Source organism: Grammomys surdaster, unplaced genomic scaffold (assembly GCF_004785775.1).
Source record: "Grammomys surdaster isolate TR1022 unplaced genomic scaffold, NIH_TR_1.0 165, whole genome shotgun sequence".
Taxonomy (NCBI): Eukaryota; Metazoa; Chordata; class Mammalia; order Rodentia; family Muridae; genus Grammomys; species Grammomys surdaster.
The window spans coordinates 3,375,549-3,395,764 of NW_021604613.1; the positions used below are offsets into that span (position 1 = coordinate 3,375,549).

At 41.2% G+C, this 20,216-nt stretch overlaps 1 protein-coding gene across 4 annotated transcripts in view; it reads left to right on the plus strand.

Annotated features, from left to right (window-relative positions):
* The window catches only part of Myo1b (myosin IB), a 162,133-nt gene that overhangs the window by 100,099 nt on the left and 41,818 nt on the right, over positions 1-20,216 (plus strand). For all 4 annotated transcript variants that reach the window (XM_028765684.1, XM_028765685.1, XM_028765686.1 and 1 more), the window contains exons 8-13: positions 9,122-9,220; positions 10,823-10,926; positions 12,317-12,464; positions 12,728-12,846; positions 17,741-17,827; positions 18,431-18,496. In XM_028765684.1, the coding sequence (XP_028621517.1) occupies positions 9,122-9,220; positions 10,823-10,926; positions 12,317-12,464; positions 12,728-12,846; positions 17,741-17,827; positions 18,431-18,496 (623 nt within the window). The remainder of the gene's footprint in view (positions 1-9,121; positions 9,221-10,822; positions 10,927-12,316; positions 12,465-12,727; positions 12,847-17,740; positions 17,828-18,430; positions 18,497-20,216) is intronic.

Genomic DNA, 20,216 nt, shown 5'->3' on the forward strand with positions numbered 1-20,216 from the left:
GTATGGAGGTCAGAGGTCAATGTCACTATGAGTGTTTGGAGGTCAGAGGTCAGTTTCTTTATTCACTCTCCACCCTATTTTTTGAGATGAAATCTCGAACCCGGAGCTCATAGATCTGGCTTGACCACAGGCTAGCATGTGCCAAAGTTCCTGTATCTCTGTCTCCCCAGGGTATTGTAGGTGCATGTCTCAGAGCCTGGGTCTTTACATGAATCCTAGGGATCTGAACTCACGTTGTCACGCCTGACACCTTATCAGCTGAGCTATCTCCCAGCCCCCAAGTAGCTAATTTTTAAAAGAAAAATTTCATCACAATTCACAGCCAGGGCTTTGAAATAACGGAGGCGAACTAGGTGAGTTCTGTGGTTCTTTCCACTTGGCCTTTTTCAGTTCTTACATGATTTAACTTTTCATTTTGGTTTGCCTGACTATGTACTTTTGTGTGTTATTCATTTTGATTGCACATATTTGTGAGAATGTATCATTGTGAGGAAAATGCCTTGAAGGGAAAGTTCGAACATGAAATGTAATTGGGTAGGATACTGCAATTTAGATTAGATGATTTTATATGCCAAATATGGAAGCAAAGTACTCATACAGCGTGCATATCCTGTAACCAGAAGCAAATGTTTGTGACCCCTACCAGGCCACCTCAGCAGACTTCCAGCAGTGTGTGGCCACTGATGAGAGTTATCTAGGAGAGGGTGTGACGTGAGTTTAAGACTACCATTTTTAGGAACAATTAATTTTAATTTAGCAAGCTATCCATAAATCTTTAGTACTTTTTAAAAATAAGGCACATTAACCATAGTTATTATATTATTAACCCTAGTTATTACATGAAGTAGTTATTACGTTGGTGGTAGCATCAGGCTCCTCCTTTCATCATAGAACCTGCAGATGAACATTCTGGAATGATTTAGTCAATACTGTTCTTGATGGGTCTATGAAGATAGTTAGAGGTTACTTCATTATAAATGTGAGAAAATAATTTAGGATTTGAAATTTAAGTTCAAGTTTTAAACAGAAATGTCTCTTTGGCATAAGAATCAGAAGATTCTTACAGTATCCATGGAGAATAAATACTAAACACTTCCATTAAGATTAATATGTTTGTGTAAATGAATTTCGTATGGCCTTGGTTACTATTTGTTACCACAAGAAAATTGTGAAGTGGAACACCCTGGTATTTAAGAGTATCTTTTGCTTTAGAGAGGACAGGAGATTTCATTCCATATAGACAGGGCGGAGTCATGGTGGTCACAGGAGCTGCTGGGCTGGCTCCAGTGCACGGAAAGCAATGGGTGACTCCCCTGGCGTTATTTCCAGACCATGACAGTAGCTTCTTGCAGCCTGGAAAAGAGGACAGACTTTGCTGTTTTGTGGAAGATATACATTACCTCCTTTCCCAGAAACCACTAGTAAAAGCACAAATTGTTACTGGCTAAAATTATCACCCTAGGTGAGATGTGAGGCCCCTCTAGACAGTTGTATACCTGGGAAATAGAAAACAGGCGACAACTCAGCTCCCTCTTTCTAAAAGAGATATACAATAAAATTGTTAGTTTAGAACTTACTTGAAAGTTACAGATCCCTGAGGGCAGTGATGTGAGGAAGAAAGTGTAATCAGAATGGAAGGCGGAAAATGCTTTCTTTAGTAGAGAAGATAAAACAAACATGGAAGCACATGCAGATGTTCCACCCACCTGGAGCAGCATTGCTCCTAGTTGGTGAAGGCTTGTTGGTCACATACTAGTCAAATGCTTGTATTTAAGGTTCTTGTGCCCTACTCTTACAAAACCAGGGATCCTCCTCCTCCTCCTCCTCCTCCTCCTCCTCCTCCTCCTCCTCCTCTTCCTCCTCCTCCTCCTCTCCTTCTTCTTCCTGTTTTTCTTCCCGTCTCCCTCTTCCTTCTCTTGCTCCCCCATCTCCTCTTTCTTTCTTTTAATACTCCCAGGTGCCTTCTTAAATCTGTGGTGCTTGGAAGCAATTAGACTGTAGGAAAATGTGATATAAATCTCAAGGGTTTTTATCTGCTCAAAGAATAGCACAGAGAGGAATCTTCTCTGAAAATAGTTTCTAATTTCAAATGAACCATCTAATGTGTAAACTAAGGTGAAAATTCTGGCTGCCCTCATCCCATTTGGGTGTCAGGAACCTAGTGAAATAATGCCTCACGTGGCTAATTGGAGAGACACAGGCAGCCCTGGCTGTCCTGTTTCATCATTTGGGCATCTTCAAGAGCACATCTCTTCCCTTGTTTACCCCATGATCTCTCTGGTGTTTCTTCAAAGACAGCAAGTTACTGCAGTTCTCTGGTCCTCTACATCTTCATCCTTGAAGTGAGATTAACAGTGTCTAACTGTCTGAGGATCTGTTATTCTTCAGCTCTAAAGTGCTTGTTGTGAGGCCTGGCATGTAGTGAACACTCCATAAATCTTTATTTTCCATTATTAAATACCAGTTTGTTCATTGTCTATAGCCTTCCACCAAATACATAGTCTGTAAGCACAAAGGCAACCTATCTATTGCTGGACAACCATCAGCTGAATAAATCTGACAATGCATGCGTGTGCGCGTGCACACACACACACACACACACACACACACCATCATTTGTCAATATATGCTTTTGAATAAGTTAAGAAGTAAAGCTCCAGATTTAGTGTATAATTTTGTCTGTTTGGTTTTTTGATGAACCTGGGAGTTGAATTTAGGACCTCATGCTTATGTACTCCACCACAGAGCTGCGTCTCCGTTTTTTTTTTTTTTTTTTTTACATGTTCTCGCACTAAGTTGCAGGAGCACATAAAGTAGTAAAACTGAGGTTTATTGAAGCCAGTGTCCATGGCCATTGCTCCATCTGTCTCACTGGACTGAAGACTATAGTGGATTGGACCATGTACATCCTGGGATTGGGACTCAGGTTTTTAGATAAAGTGACTTGGCCCCTCTCCCCGCTGAGCCATCTCATAGCCCAGCGATTTCACTTTTAGTAGCCACAATTGGATAGCTTTCCAGGAATGGCCACTATACCTTCTCTTTGTGTGTCTGCATCCTTGGGTTGGCCCATTCTTGTTGACTCACAGCTTGGCCATGAGGTTTGTTGCAGTCAGTAGAACAATTATCAAGAAGAGCTTAGTCAGACTCGGAAATGGTTGCATACTGGAGTTTGCCTCCTGCAATTTTTGTGGTCCTTATTCACTACAGTGTGTCCAAGTCCACAGCCATCTCTTTGGGACAGAGGAAGGGACAGGAAATGAGCCGTCCAATATGCGTTTGGGGACATCGACTATCAGCTATCAGCCAGAGAGCAAGAGCAAGTCCAGGGCTGATCAGCCACACTGGGTTCAGACCAGACCTTTTCATATCAGTGCTTTACATACTAGGATGTAAGATGCTTGCTTACGCTGTCCAAACCACCCCGTGTAGACATTATGGACAAGCGGGAAATACATATGAGAATCCAACTGGGAAAGAGACAGCTCTGTCACAGTTAAAGATGAAGTGAAGAGTAGTAGCTTTTGGCTTGTCACCTGAACACATAAGTGTGCTCATAGCCCTCTGACAGGTGGAAGCCAGGAAGCCATTAATAGCCGAAAGTTTCCATGCTTCTCCATTGCCCCATCTGGACCGAAGAGCAAATCCATCATGAATGTGATCGGCAGAACCCAGAAGGGCACAGACCATACCTGCACCTCATTCCTAGGCCTGCAGTGCAATTGCCCCTTCTCCTGCCCTGGGGATGAGTGAGGAAGGATTAGGTGAGGCTGGGGAGTTTCCTGGGGGAACATCCTCCCAAGACCCATGGAGACAGAGGAGATGGCATTGTGCTTTTGATTCCTCGTCTCTCTCTTGGCATTTCTCATGAATTTATGGTACAGTTGTTTGCTGCTCCTGAATGTTGTCTCCTTGTGGTATCTAACCTCTCTGTGGTACACTCTTACCATTGTAGTATATGCCCTCCTCGTGGTTTATTGTTTAACCTCTCTGTGGTACACTTTTACCATTGTAGTATATACACTCCTCGTGGTTTATTGTTTAACCTCTCTGTGGTACACTTTTACCATTATAGTATATGCAGCATGGTTGTACTCTTCTTATATTGTGAAAAACATATAGCTTTGTTCTTTTCTATGCTGCTTTTGATCTTATTCATGGAAAATCGTTGATTAGGATTGAAACTGCCCAATCCAATACATTCTTAAGGAAACTGATCTGATTTGTTTCTTGACACCATATGTGTGAGATGGATTTGGAGAACCTTATAGATTAATCAATCATCAAGTTTTTGGATAGCTGGTGAACATCTATCTACCTGTAGATAGTACCTGCTTCTAATATGCGTTCTGTATGACTACAAATCATTAAAAAAAATTAGGCTAGCATAGGCCAAGCTTCATTCACATTTTGATCTTTTTTCTCTATGGATATGTATGGTGGACGTGTGTGTATGTGTGTGTGTGTGTGTGCACATGCGTGTGTTTAATCATTCTCAGTTGTTCTTCCATCTTGTTCATTGAGACAGGGTCTCTCAGTCATACTCCGAGTTCACGAGCATGGCTAGTTGTCCTGGGACTTCTACTTTCTCAGTTATTATTACAGGCAGTCTACCATGCCTATCTGCCTTTTATGTGCGGCCTGGAGAGCCAATCTCCAGTCTTCACATTTTTAAAAGAATTGTAATGATTTAAAATTTATGTTCCTAATAGATATTTATATTTTGGATTTTTCAGTGAAAATATTGAGTTCTGCTCAGCAATTCCTGGCTATTGGGTAGTTGGAGAAGAGGCAAGCAATTATTTTAGACAGGATAAAAATGGTTAAAATTGAATAATAATGATAGTTTCCTATATTACAACCACATGCAGTTTGAATTAGTCTTTTGCTTTAATGACATGGCCTTAGTGCATTAGATGAAACTCTAGGTGTTTTCTCCCAGTGTTCATCTTGAACCACCATGGGGAAGGTGTGGGGTCTCTGCATTCTGAGCCATGGACTTGCAGCATTATCTGTCCTCACTGGTAAAACTGAGACGAAGCTGATACTTCCATAAGCCTACATTGAGAACTTGACCACTTCATTTTTCTTGTTTCCTCTTTTGATACTAACAGTAGTATTGGCCTAACAGTGGTAGCAACCATTGATGAGATCTAACTTTTCCTTAACTTCTAAACACCTGCTGGTCTGGATGGACAGTTATAAATAATACTTGGTCTTCACGTTCCCCTCCCATCCATCTGGGCAGTGACTGGAAGAGAAGGGCAACAAACACTTGAGTGGAGAAGAGTAGGCCACTGAGGACCGTGCCTGCAGCTTCTGCTTTTCCATTCAGAAGGAGGCTGCTTCTTCACCTAGGAGAGAGATTATGTGTAAAATGAAGACATTTTCCCCAGGCTATCTAATCCTTTTGTTATGCCCCCGGGTGATGAAATTTTCTTTTTCTTTCCAACCCTTTTCTTCTTTTTACTCATTTTGACTCTCTTGTCTGTTTTAAAAGTCTCCATCTTCCAGCATGTGCAATCATGGGTGATTTATGTCTACAACATGAGCTGACACACGAACATCTTATGGATTAGCTGGTAATCTTTCAGAATCAGAAAGCCCCTGAAGTGAAGGCTGTATTCTTTGTGTCAATAGTCAACTGGTGATGGCCTGTTGGGTAGGAGAACAAGTTCTTCCATGGTTTCTTTGTTCCCATTGTTTCTTTCTACTTGACGTAGTAAGTTTATCTCTGCACAATGTGAATTTATGTTGAACTTTACATCTCGAGATGCAGTTGCATTGGGGCATCTGGAGATTTTCACATGTACTAAGTATCTGGCATCTAGTAATGAGCTCTCTAAATCTGCCTATCAGAGGACCAGCCAGTACAGGAGCTCCGCGTGCAGAGGGGACCCAGTGGTAATCTGTTTTCACATCATTCAGGGCACGTTTAAGTAAATTAACATGGTCAGTGAGATGTGAACCCAGCGTATGTTCTCTGCGTTGAGTGATTGTTTGCTATGGCTTCATGCTGTTGCCTTGCGTTGGTACATGCTCATTTAGCACAAAACACCAATAGGGAATGTTTCAAGCATTAGTAAATTATTTGGGGACAAACATCTCCTCTAATTACTTTTCTACCTAGAAGCTTATGACTTTCATGAAAACTCATAAAGAAACTGAAAATAGGCTCTAGGGGTGATAGAATAAGCATTGTAAGTCGTAAAACCTTCAACTGCTTTGTAGTGAAAGCTTCCTAGTTTTGTGAGGAATTGCTTAGCGAATTCGGGCATTTTACATAAAATCTGGCATTTTCCAAATGCTTAAGAGTTTCCTTTTTTCTTTTCCCTGAAAAATTACAGAGCTTAACCATGAACCCCCCAGTAACCAAAGCTCTGGGTTCACACTCTGTGGGACACAAGCCTCAATTTCTCATTTATCAAGTAGAGATGACAGAGTTAACTTCAGAGGTGATGCTCAGGGCTGCATATGCTAACTAATAGTAGAAGTAGAATAGAAGTAGAAATTCTGCCTCTGCTTCCTTTCTGTACCTTTCCTCTTAAATACATGCACTACGAGGCATGGTCGAATATGACTGTCATTACTGACCATGTCAGTGCATGTATAGGTCAAATACATTCTGTCAACATTTTTTGTCACACTGCAATGAATCCGACAGCCATTGCTGTTTTGCTTTCTCCATTCTCTGAACATTTTCAAAGGGACCAGGTGCCAGGCCAAGCAGTGTGGTGTAATTGCACAGTGTGGCCAGTGTGTCACATGCTTTCTGAAGGTATTATTTTGTGTCCTGAAGCATGAGAAATGATGTGTTAAGTACTGTCAAGCACTCTTGTTCCCAGGACTAAGGGGCCATTGTTAGGTAAGCAGCAGACTGTGGAGGGAGGTATCCAACACTTAGGGATCTGAAAAGAGGCTGGAGTTGTTAATTAATTACTCTGCCTTCCTCACCCTCACTTTCTCAGTCATAAGCAACTTGTCATTCCTCTCTAAGCATCTGTGTGTGTGTGTGTGTGTGTGTGTGTGTGTGTGTGTGTGTGTGTGTGAATGTGGGCAGACATTGCCATGGGCCTGTGTAGAGGTCAGAAGATGATTTTGGGGGTTGATTCTCTCCTTCTACTTTGTTAGGGGCAGGGTATCATTTTCACTGATGAAATACCAGGCAGCTGACCCATGAGGTTGTGGGCATTCTCCTTGCTCCTTCTACCTCCCTGGAAATGTTGGGAGCACAGATGTGTACAACCATATCTGGTTTTTTACTTAGATTTCTGCTATCTGAACTCTGGTCCCTATAGGTGCTTGTCAAGTGCTTTATCCCCTGAGCCAACTCTCTGGCCATCAGCTTAGCCTGTCACCTGAAAAGACTCCTATGTTGGTTGTGTGGCACAGTTACTAATATATGACATATAAGCCAAGAGGAAGAAAGCTTTCTTTCACGTCCACTTTCTCCTGTCTAGTTCCTGGTGCCTAGTAGGTGAATGGTGCTGATTCCACAGAAGGAGTTGGTGTGTGGATGGACAAAGCAGAATGCAGCCCTTGTTTTTGTTTCCCGCCTAGTCAGTTACTTTCTCCTAGCAGTGGGGTTTCCTTTTAGGACTAGCTCCTCTGTGAAGAGTCTGCCCCTGGGTTCTTTGTTCTAGAATTGTGCAATACTGTTCTGATCGTTTAGAAGCTCGACAAGTAAAACTATGCTGTAGTTTTAACCATTTATTTTTCTGTGCTCGTGTACACTTAATTGTTTGAAGTTTTGTTTCTCTAGAGATGATGACTGTTTCAGCTGCTTTCCCCCTAAGTTACACTGATCTGTGCTTTTCACTTCCTGCCCCTGCCCCCTTTTTTCCCTAAATGTCAAGTCTTCATTATTCTTCACCCACAGTTTAGGGGCCTTGCAGTCTCTCAAGTTTCGTGACTGCTGGAGACGAGCGTAAAATACCTTCAGGATCTCATTTCTAATACTTTTGTGCTTAAATATTTTTGTTGGTTTTTCCAGTTGGTTTAGTATAGGTCTTGGGTCCCATCTCTTCATTCTTATACACAACCTAGTGTATTTAGAATGCTCCAGATTTCACATTCAACATAGCTACATTGTCAAATTCTCCTCACCCTGCATCCTCAAATGCTTTTGTAGATAGATGCCTCAGATACAAATGGAAAATACAGTGAGCCTTCCCAGGGAGTCCTCACGGAGCTCTGTCAACCTCACACCCTTTAAGTAACACTTGGATTTCAATGTGAGTTGGACTTAGTGTGCCAGTCACTACTATACTGTTTTCTAGCTAGAAGTGTAAATTTATAAAGATGCATTTTATACTTAAAATTGGCCCTTGCTAGCAGAGCTCAGACCCTCTCTCCTGTATCTGGTGAGGAGTTAGCAGGATTTGAGGCAGGAGGAGACACTGTCTGTGATTCTGTCACAATGATTCCTTTCTGTTTACTGTTGTTATTTTTTCATTTCTGGGTAAAAATATGAAAACTTCATGAGGCCTTAAGTTTAAGAGATGGAAAAGTATCTGGAGTTAGTAAATGTATTGTCAGATAACATGAAATCCTAGAATTTGAGGATCTAGAAAACCCAGTCTTAATTCTTCCAGAAAGTGGGGGAGGGGGTGTACGTGGAGCCTGGAAGCTGCACCTGGGTCAGATGATCTGATGTCAGATATGAGATCCCAGATGAGCCTGCGTGCTCAGCACTACGATGATGCCTTATAAAACAAGAGATTATCCAAGGCGCACATAGGGACTGTACCTTGAAGCTTGTTTTTCTTAGCATTATAATTTTGTGGATATGAATAGGTGCATTTCAATACTTATATTTATAACATTACATTTTAAAGACTTTAATATGACCATTAAAAAGAGGATATTAGTATTAAAAGCTGTTATCTTGAATGGATATGTTGGATGTAACTGCTTAATTTGGTAATTTAGTTGATTTCAGTTGAATTGTGCTCCTTTTTTCAAGTCAGGTTTATAATTTCTTTTACTGTTTTATTTTATTAGTTTGAAACCAATGAAAGAGAGAAAGCAAGTATATATATAATTGAAGGTAAAAAATAAATTCTATACAATTTAATTTGGTTGTTTTTTTGTTTTTGTTTTTTGTTTTTTTCCCTTTTAGATCTTTTAGAGAAATCTCGGGTTGTTAAGCAGCCAAGAGGTGAAAGAAACTTCCATGTGTTCTATCAGCTGCTCTCAGGCGCCTCTGAGGAGCTCCTCCGTAAGTCCGTGGTTTTGAGGTTAGGATTTTATTGTTAGAGTGTATTCTGAAGCAGTCTCTACAACACTCAGTCTGTGTGTTTTCCCTGTTGACATTTTCATTTTGTCTTGTTCTGGTTGCTTCTACCACACCTAGCATTTCTTTCTTATTTCTGTGTCTCACCAGGACCAAATCATATGCCTCAGATGTCTTAAGCCTTATAGTTGGAGAAGGGCACAAATTTAAACTCAAAATGGAGAACTGTAGCATTTACGGAAATAAAATTGTACAATGTAGTAAAAGCCTACAGCTGTATAAGAATTTTCTCAGTAAGAATTTAAAAAGCATGGGGAATGAGTAGGCTGGACAAGGTGGCTCAGTGAAAAAAGGCACTTGCCTCCAAGCTTGGCACCCTGAGTTCCATCCCTGGGACTCTCCTGGTTTAAGAAGAAAACCAAACAAGTTTTCACCTCTACACCGTTGCCATGATATAAATTCTTTCACATATATAGTAAATAAGTAATAATTTTTTTAAGTCATAGGGAAGATATTTGTAGCTATACATGAGTTAACAATCTGATTTTTAGAGATTTTAGAGAATTAAAGAGTTCATAAGGAAATTATTTAATAGCTATTGGCTACATCATTAATAGTCAATGGTCATTGGCTATGTCATCAGTATTTAATAGCTTTTGACAATGTCACCAGTATTCAATAGCTATTGGCAACATCATTAATATTCAGTAGCTATTGACTACATCATCAACAGTTCAAAAAAGAGCTGAGGAAGGTCTGTCACTCAGGGAGACAAGCTCTTCTTCCATTTGTTACTTTTCTTGTATCTATGACTAAATACCTAGGGAGGAGCAATGTAAGAGAGAAAAGGCTGGCTCGGCTCATGGTGCCCAAGGTTGCCTCTGCTTGTGGTGTGATGGCATCCACATTTGCCGTTGTAGGAGAGGAACTGTGAGGCTGCTCACATCTGGGCAGACAGAGCTCAGAGAGGTGTTCACCATGTTTATTCTGGCCTCCATGGCTGGTGCCACCCACATTTCCAGTGTATCTTCTCTCTGTTAAATCTGCCTCAACATTTCTAGCATTGAGTCTCTTAGGTGATTCTAAATTCAGTTGACAATGAAAGTTAACCCTCATTACCATGCTCACTGATAATCAACATATGCACATTAAAACATTGAATTGCACGCTATGCATATATTAGCAAAGTGTGAAAAGGATAAAGATTGGTCTGCTTTGTAGCCTTTCAATCTACTGGTCTAATGAGAGCCTCTCACTATCAATAACAGTTCCCCCCAAAGAGTCACCAAAAGATCAGAGTCTGTAACTTGTCTTATCATCTTTGGGGATAGATCACTCCAGAATAATTCATAGGAGCCCAAAGCCAATTTATATGAAGGGCATTTTCCATTCTCTGTGCCTGTCAGTCCTACATTACAATGTGTCCCAGCACCAGTTACAAAAGTGGGTTTTGATCTTTGTGCATCAGTTTTTATTGTTGACTTGCTACATAATACAAAGGACATTTTATCTGGGTGGTAAAGAGTGAAATTGTGAAGGTGTACATTTATGGATATAGCATATAAATTTGTATGCATGATTCAACAGACAAGCTTAAGCTGGAGCGGGATTTCAGCAGATACAACTATCTGAGTCTGGACTCTGCCAAAGTTAATGGTGTGGATGATGCTGCCAATTTCAGGACTGTGAGGGTAAGAAGTGCCTTCATTGCGCTTTAAAATGGGTAACTCTACTGCTTAGCCAGGACTGCTTACAGTTCAGCTTTCTTTACATTATAATTTATGCTCCCCAAGGTTTTAGATACATCCAAGAATTCATTATGTTTTTATCAGTTTGATTTTTACACTAGCTCAACAATCAATCGTATAAGGTTTTGAAGGCCATGTTTACTAGAGCGTGCTGTTTTACCATTTATAAGAAGGAGCCTTCATCTATTGTCCTGGGACTTGACTCTCAGCATGTATTGAAGTTCTAAGTAATTTTTTAGCTAAAGTTAATTTTCAAATGTGAAATCTGCCTTTGGGTCCCTTTAGGTTGAAAGTATTTTGGGGCAGAAAAATCTCGTTTTTAAGCAGATTTAGAAAATGACAACACATTAGAAGACTCTGCATTCCTCGTTCATTAGAGAAGAAGCAACTTTTACATAACACACTGCTTTCTGTCTTTATGTGACACACACTTTCAAAATTACTCCAATTGTGACATTATGGAAACTGGGATTTACTTCCAAATGAGACAGCTGGGGCTGTGTGGAGGAGGAGGGGAGGAGGTGAAGCAAGATTGACCCCCGCTAATGGTTGATGTTGAATGAAGGGATGTGGGCTCCTCCCCTTGTTCTTATTACTCATATATATGTTTGAAAATTTCCATAACAGAAAGTGGCCATTACTCCCACTGTTGTGTAGAACAGTTACACACATACAGAAGATAATAACAGCAGGGGCTCTAGGGAAGAGTGCAGCTCTCAGTATGCCATTGTGTAGAACTATAGAAACACCCGCATATGGAAGGAATAGTCTCACATGATTTTGTCTTAAGACTTGAGTCCAAGGGCAGTTCTGTAACCACTTGGCCTGACACATAGTTGGCACTCTGTATGCATTTGTGAATGAATGAGTGTCCTCTGCACCCTTGAGGCACTTCACCTTTGCAAGCCAATGTTTTTCTTGTATGTAAAATAAGCAACGTTGTTTCTATTGCTGGCGGTTGTAGAAGCATCTTGCTTGGTTTTGTTCTAGAAGCAGAAGACCAGTGTGAAACAAATGTGCATCTATGGAAACCAGCTGGTTGATTTGTAAAGGGGAGGGGGGCGGACACTGAGGCGCAGCTCCCAGCCCCTTCTTCTGTCTTCCTGTCTGTGTACCACATTCTGCCATAACTCTGCATGGTGCCTGGGAGGCTCTTAAGTCACAGTTTGGATCCACCTATCGACATAATTGCTTTGTGGGTTTTTTTTTAACCCCAGAAATAAATCTGTAATATTATTCATTAATTTCATTAATTATTAAAAACAAGCAAACAGCAACAACAAAACAACAGGTACAGAAATATAGAAAGAAAACAGGTGCTTCTCTCCTCCAGAATGCTATGCAGATTGTGGGCTTTCTGGATCATGAGGCTGAGTCTGTCCTGGAGGTAGTGGCAGCCGTTTTGAAACTGGGGAACATCGAGTTCAAGCCCGAATCACGAGTGAATGGTTTGGATGAAAGCAAAATCAAAGATAAAAATGGTAAGTTAGTGGACAAGCAGCTTGGCTTCTTTGAATGTCTGCCCAGCTTCTGATCTAGAAAGCAAACCTTGGACTTATAGGTTTCAAAAAACTTACTAGTGAAACTAAACAGAAATATCACCGCAGTGAAGTTCTCGCCCTTCTGATTCATACGTGTTTATACACTTGCGTGTGACGTAGAAAGGACAGCTGCGGACTTGATGATGATCATGAGTAGCACACAGAGTCACTGTCCCTGTCCGTTCTTCTCTACTCCCCAACAGAGTTAAAAGAAATTTGTGAATTGACCAGCATCGATCAAGTGGTTTTAGAAAGAGCGTTCAGCTTCCGAACCGTTGAGGCGAAACAGGAGAAAGTGTCAACCACACTGAATGTGGCACAGGTGTGTAAACTTTAACATGCAGAAGAAAGCTTTCCTTGAGTGGTGGTATTTTATGTGAAATTGTATTTTACAGGCCGTTACCTCATGGCTAGACTGCATTCTACATAGTGTTCTAGGTGTTGTGAGCACGGTGATAGATATGTGTCGTTAGGATAACAAAAGTTATATTTTATTATGCTGAGGGCCATCACACAAGGTTCACATTCTAAATCCCTAACTACAGCCCTAAGCCTACCTCCCCAAGGCTGCTCACTCACATGTGGGATGTATCTTAGCTGCAGGTCAGGACCAGTCTCAAACAAAATTATCTGATTAGAGGGTTAAGATCCTGGGGTATACTCAAGGTGCCGTCTCTCCAGATGTGCAGAGCAGAGCATTGCTCTTGGTCTCTGCTTATATACTGTCCAGTGGGTGTCATGGGGTTCTAAGACTGTGTTCATTATCTTAAGTGAATGATGTCACTGGCTTCTGGTTATCAGGTCCAGCCTTGGGTATAGTGGGGATCCTAACCTAGCTATTTTTACATGTACGAGAGGTATTTTTTACTGTGCTCATTACATATTAGAAACACTAAGGAAAATTATACAGTAAGAGTTTCTGTTCTCAGGGAGCTGAAAATTAAGGTAGGGGGATGCTAGATAAATAGTCAGACACAGCAAATATTCTGGCGAGCAGCGTGTACTAAGTACGAAGTGATAGAGAGAAAAAAGGGAGCAGAATGAGGAAGACTGATGTTCATAGGGGCAGGCAGGAAAGTCGTTCCGACTGAAAAGTGAGCTGGGAGCATCCAGCACAAGTGGGCAAGAGCTGCCTCATATTTCAAAGGTCCTTCTGGCTGGATATAAAGAGCAGAGCCCGAGGGAAAATAAAGGCAGTTGAGAGGGACGCCCACTAATCCAGAGCCAGATGGTTGCACTGGAACCAGGGGGTGTGGCCTTGCTGGATCTGCTTTGAAAATAGAGGCAACAGAATTGCTGCTGTCTGTCTTAATGCAAGGTCAAAGAAGAGTGACTGGGGATTGATTGCCTGTTTTAGGATAATAGGTAGAATGGTCAAGCTGTACTCCTGTCACTATGTTATACTCCCACTATGCTTCACACACCAAAGAAGTCTTCCTACAGAAATTCAGGTTGCTTCTACAGATAAGTGTATGATGATATAAATGCACTCAGGAGGTTTCGGGATGCCCTTGTGGTGTGAACCCGTTGTTCTGCAAGTTGGATGTTTTTTTCTACCAGTCGGTACTGATCTGGGCTAGAATTAAATGGCTTGCTTACTACTGCTCTCAAGGGCTTGCTTCGTTTGGTCAGCCATATCTTCTGGTCTCACCCTCCCTGCAACCAGCCATTGCATGGTCACAGCCACTGTAGGACCACAGGGTAGGATCCATTCATCCCTTCTGTTCCTTTCTGCTCTCCTTAACCTTCTCTGTGTTTCCGAGGCTGTGGAAATGCTTTGCCATGTGGAGATTGGGGTTATAGCAGCCCTTCCCTCGGTGAACTGGTGTGCTCTTGTAAATGATAGCCAGCTGACGCTTCACAGTCAGATAGTGAGCAGTTGACTTAATTGGGGAGATATTGAAAGCATGGGAGTACAAGCCCCAGCAAGAACTCCTGCTAGAGAAATTGAGACTAGGAAAGCTTTGTGGAGAGAGGAGAGGGTTCAGGTGAGAAAGAATGGACAAAGTGTTATCTCAAAAAGAAAGACAGGTTTGGAGCCCAAGGATCAGCCAGACTTGGCTGCAGCGTTAAGTTTGGGTCAGGATTCAGAACATGGCTGGGAAGGTCTTGCTGGACTTGGAGAATATGTGCAAGAGGATCTAAGACTTGGACACTCACCACAGTTACCTGGGCGGCCTGGCTATTTTTTTTTTATTATCATTAATTTATTTAATTTTGACCATACCTCCAGAGAGATGGGTACAGTGGTCTGGGGGAAGGAGTAAAGAGTTTGGGATTCTGATACAAGCAAAGGTGCTACAGCTGGAGGATCACCTGTAGAGAATTATCAAATCTGGACATTTCAGCAGCCAGAGGAGTTGTTATATGTGCGGTAAAACCACCGAAAAAGCCTGTGTTTCAGAAGGCCCCATGGGAATCTGAGTTTGGGGGTCTGCTTTTGTGGTGTTAGCCTCTTGGCTTTTTATTCATCCAGACCAGATCAAGTTGCGCCCTAGTGCATAATTGAGTGACTTTTTCTCTCTGGGTGAAACTTCCCCACATCTTTTAAATCTTTGTCAAGAAGGATTTGGCTTGAGCCCTTCAGGTGGTTGGCCGCTTAGTTAGGGCCGTGCTGGTGGGCTTTCTGTCACAGGTAGGCTATTCTGTTAGGGTTTACCCATAATGTCAACCTGAGGTTTCAGTAACATCATTATTCCTTCTACATGCAGATCTTTCTGCAGACATGAAGCCTAAATACCAAGATAATGGAAACTTGGAACAGTCTGTTGTCCGGTGTCTGCTTAGCCTCAGGGCCCGCTAATCTGGCCCTACCTATGTGACTTCTCTCAGCTGGGTTCTGTAAGAGCCTACTTTATTTTATTCTGGTCTATCCCCTTGGCTTGCCCGTCATCCATATGCCACTGCTCATTGTTTTGCCCACCCATGGGGTTCATGTAATTTTACTCCTTCTAAGGGATTTTTCTGATCAGATAGGCCCCTAAATCCCCCATTTCCTGACCTCTTCTTTCCCTGCATTCTGGCTCTTACGCGTCTTCTGATGGAGAGAGGTCTTTGTGTTAATGTGATCTCTTCTACTCTGCTGCAGGCTCCCCATCTGTGTTCCATGTCAGGCCAAGCTTGATATTGGCCACTTTAGAAGTCGTTTCCACCAGGGACTTTCCTCTGTGAGCACCAGGTGGCTGCAGAAAAGCATACTGTTTTCATAGTGTACTTAGGGTCTGAGGTGGTGAATCAACGTGTTCCCCTTGGTTCCTAGATCACAGAAGTGGTCCTTAAATGGGAATTCACACTCCTGCTGTTTCTGCTCTCCCAGGAAAGAGGGTTCCTTATTAACTAGGAAATGTGTAGAGGAAATGATCTCTTCTCACTGACAAGTGGATGTGTTCTAAAATCACTCTAAAAAAAATAAGAATTCAACAAATATTCCACAGCCTAACAAGATGTGTCCTTTATAAAGTGAAGATGCACCAATTTATTTTAACAAGAATTTTTGACTCACTACAAACAGTCTGTGTTGTGTTTCATAAAAAGATAGAGAAGCCAGGGATATGTTTGGTGGAGGCGCGATATGGTGTGAGGGAAGAGAGTGCCTCTGCGGGCCCAAGCTGAGGCATCCCTTCCCCCTCTGAGGGACCAGCCACACTACCATGTAGTATAGAATAGAGTTTATTCAGAGCATAAGGAGGGGAGTTGAGAGAAAGGCAGAGAGAAGGGGGAGGGAAGAGAGGGGGAGGGAGGGAGAGAGGGAGAGAGGGAGAGAGAGAGAGAGAGGAGGCCAGTCTTGAGCATGGGGAGAGAGGGGAAGCAGGAGCAAGGGGAGAGAGCAAAAGCCAGCAAGAGGAGGGAAAGCAGCCTCTTTTTTAGTGAGTCAGGCATACCTGGCTGTTGCCAGGAAACTGTGGGCAGAGTCTAGACTAAATGCCGACAGTCTGCAAGGTAAACAAGCAGCAGGTGTTTTCTAAGAACAGCAGAGCCTCCCTCTCCTCGGCCAAGGACAGTTCCTCTTGGGCTGCTGACAGTGAGGCTGCTTATACATGACATTAGTACTTAAAGCATACGCTTGCTGCCCAAGATATTCGAGAGAATTAGATTTTCTCACCAAAGCTGTGCTCTGCATCCAGCCTGTGATTCTGAATCGTGTGTGAGTGTGTGTGTCTTCTGCCTCATCTATGTCTCATCCCTGTGAACCTCTTTAAAGTATACAAATAAGCACATAAGAGGTACTTTACCTTCATACAACTTACAAAAGCTCATTGTAGAAGATTTTTAGGTAATATTCAAAGCTAAATGAAAACAGTAAAATTTTAGACCTACATATTTGATTGTTATTAAGTTTTTGGATTTAGAGTACCATCTTTTTGTTTTCCCATTTTTTGTATTGTATAAGATACTCTGTAACATTGCCTTCCTATTAATTGTTTAAGGATCTTTTGAACTTTGTTAATATGGGATGGGGAATGGAAAAAATGTGTGTCAGCCTTGCAATTACGGATCAGAGGTTGGAGAGCAAGTCATTCCTCTCCTCCCTTGTGCGCATCTGGGCCTTAAGCTGAGACGTCTCATTGGCCCTAGATTTTAGAAATTTTATATCTCTCCATAGGTTAAGTGTCTTTTTCTTCTTTGAATCTTTTGAGATAGTCTACATATTCTTCCTGATTATTTTGTTATACTTTCTCTTTTTATGGCTTCAATTAAAGAACTGTGTTTGTAAATGAAAAAAATTTATCATTTGTTTTATTCTGACTTATTTTATTTCCTTTCCTTTGTATGAGTGTGGGGGGGGGCAGTTACTGTATTAAGGACACTACTTTTCAGTTTCTTTCCTGCAGTGTAAGTGTTTAGTTGTTCAGCTCTGCAGTCATCCTTCTGCACATAACTATATTACGTCTCTCTTATGAATGTTGATTTTCCTATTCTTGGGATCCTTTCTTGGTTTTCCTTTGTTATGTACCATTAGGATGAATATTTTTGTGACAAAACATTCTGTGATATTATAATTAATTGCCTGGGATGGAAAAAAAAAACAATGTAGTCTGGTTGAAAAGTTTACCTAATTCTCTTAAAGTTTGACTACTTAGCCAGTATATAATAAAAATGGACCCAAGGAGAATTTTGAAATAGTCTAAATACTTTTAAAGTATTTTAAATATTTTATAGAAATTAAGCATTGTAGCATTTGTTAGTGTTAAGCTTTTCCTTTTTCTTTTTAATAGGCTTATTATGCCCGTGATGCCCTGGCTAAAAACCTCTACAGCCGCTTGTTTTCATGGTTGGTAAATCGTATCAACGAAAGCATTAAGGTATTGAATCTCTGCAAGACACTATTTGTAATAAATAAATGGTATTCACAGTGCAAGCATTATATTTAAAGAAGCTTTGTTCTATAAGCAAATATTCAATTGCCACTTGAAAAGGTGATTTTTCTGATGGATTGATCTTGCACAAGACTGAACTTTGCTGGGGGTTTTGTTTCTCTTGCTGTATCATATGTGCTGGGTCTCATGGTCTTTGCAGAGTAGCAGCATTTTTTTTTTTTTGGTAGTTGTATACACTTCACTGAAAAGATAACTTTTTCTTTTAAGTACTTATATGATCTTCATTAAATATGTTTGGAGAGAATTAATATGATCTTCATTGGGTATTGGGCAAGATGACCATGAAAAGCTTTGTGCTTGGTCAGAGTTCATTCTTTTCTTGTTTCGTCACATGAGGCACCATGAAGACCTTCAGTGCCTGTGTCATTGTTAAGTTTCTGAAGGATTCCACACCAGTACTCTTATCTTCCAAGTCTTTAACAGAAGAGCTGAATTATTGTTTTAGTTCAAAACAACTTGTACAAGTCTGTGTCTCTTGCTGTTATATTATGCCTGCATTATCTTATTAACTTGAAATATTTTTTTAAGGCACAAACCAAAGTGAGAAAGAAGGTCATGGGAGTTCTGGATATTTATGGCTTTGAAATATTTGAGGTAAGATGTTTTTAAAAATTAGTACTACTGTTATTAAGGTGAAACAATTAGAAATGAAGTCACGTTGTGTAGGCAACTCACTATAAATAACTGTACCTTGAATCTGAAAATAAGCTCTTTGCAAGTATAGTCACTGTGTGTGTGTGTGTGTGTGTGTGTGTGTGTGTGTGTGTGTGTGGTGTGTGGTGTGTGTGTTTTAAGTGCTCAACCATTTGGAGACTTTATCAAAGTCACTATTGAAATTTTTATGTGATAATGTGTCTTCCATGTTACATGGACACCGGTGCCTCTGGTCATCCAGTCATTCATAGGTTGCTTGAAAAACAAAGCATAAAAATCCCCAGGAAGGGAGAAGCCAGAGACTTCCATCACCTAAATAAAGCTGGCTGATTCTTGTGAGTTAGGGGTTAGGGATGGGATTTCCTGCTTCCTTTGGTCTTGTCCAGGCCAGGCCCCGCTGTGATCTTACAACAATAAACTCCACAGCAGAAGTTCAAAATGAGCCTGCTTGCTCCAAATTAAATGGTTAAACATTACACTTAAGCCAGGCATGGTTGCAAATGCTGTTAATCCCAGCACTCAGGAGACAGAGCCGGGGGATGTCTGTGAGTTTGAGGCCAGCCTGGTCTACCAAGTGGGTTTCAGGACAGCCAGGGCTCTGGCATCCTAGGCCTATCTGAATGCAATAGTAACTACTGTGTTTGTTGTCAGATTTAATTTTCAGAACAGCACCATGGAAGTAGCTGTTATTCCCATTTCACAGATGAGAAAGTAAGGCTGGGTAGCTACTATACTTAACTTCTGCTAAATAATAGATATAAGGTTCAACTCCCTCATTTCCCAAAATTTTCTTTATTTCTTTTCTTTCCTAGTAGGGTTAAGACCAAGGTCATTTCCTTACCTTTCTCTCCAAACTCATGGGCTCCCCATATGGGAAAACTCCAGTGTTGTCACAAGCCTCCAGTTCCCTGTCTCCCTGTTCTTACATCAATTCCAGACTCTGGTCAGTTTGGAGTTGCATCTAGATGGAGGTGTACATGCTGTCCGCTGCCCTTAGCTGGGGATGCTCAGCCTTCAGCACAGCTCCTCTTAGGCCAAGTCTACAAAAGAAGCTGCAGGTCTCTTGATGGTTGAGGTTTGTGCATTGGGAAAATTCTTGTGTATATTCAGAAGTCACTGTGCTTGAATTAATTTTCTTTAGCAAGGTCTCAAGATACTGTTACTAAATAGGCAGATGTTAGAGTCATTCTTTACCACTGGCAGGGTGAAATCTCTTACCAGGTATAGCACGGATCTAAATTTAAATAGTTTCATGAGTTGGCTGACTGGTAAACATCGATTTTAATAGAAATTTAGAAGAAAAGATACAGTTAATGATGCTCCTAAAATAAAGATAGTGGATTTACATTAATTTTCCCAGAGAACAATTTATTGCTCATAAATTGCATGTGTATTTTTAGAATTTTAGCCATGGCATCATGGGCATAGAGAGCCTATGTACGTATTCATTTATTGCTTACAAATACAACAGATTCTTTTTTTATTTTTTAAATCAAATCATAATTTTTACTTATTTACACAGGGGTTATAAACACAAAAAGGCCGGACGTGGGGAAGGGGATGACACCAAAGCGTGGGTGTTCAGGGGGAGTACAGATATCTTTCAGAACATGGTATTGGCTGGGTGAAGGTTCAGGGGACAGGTTACTATGACTCTGTC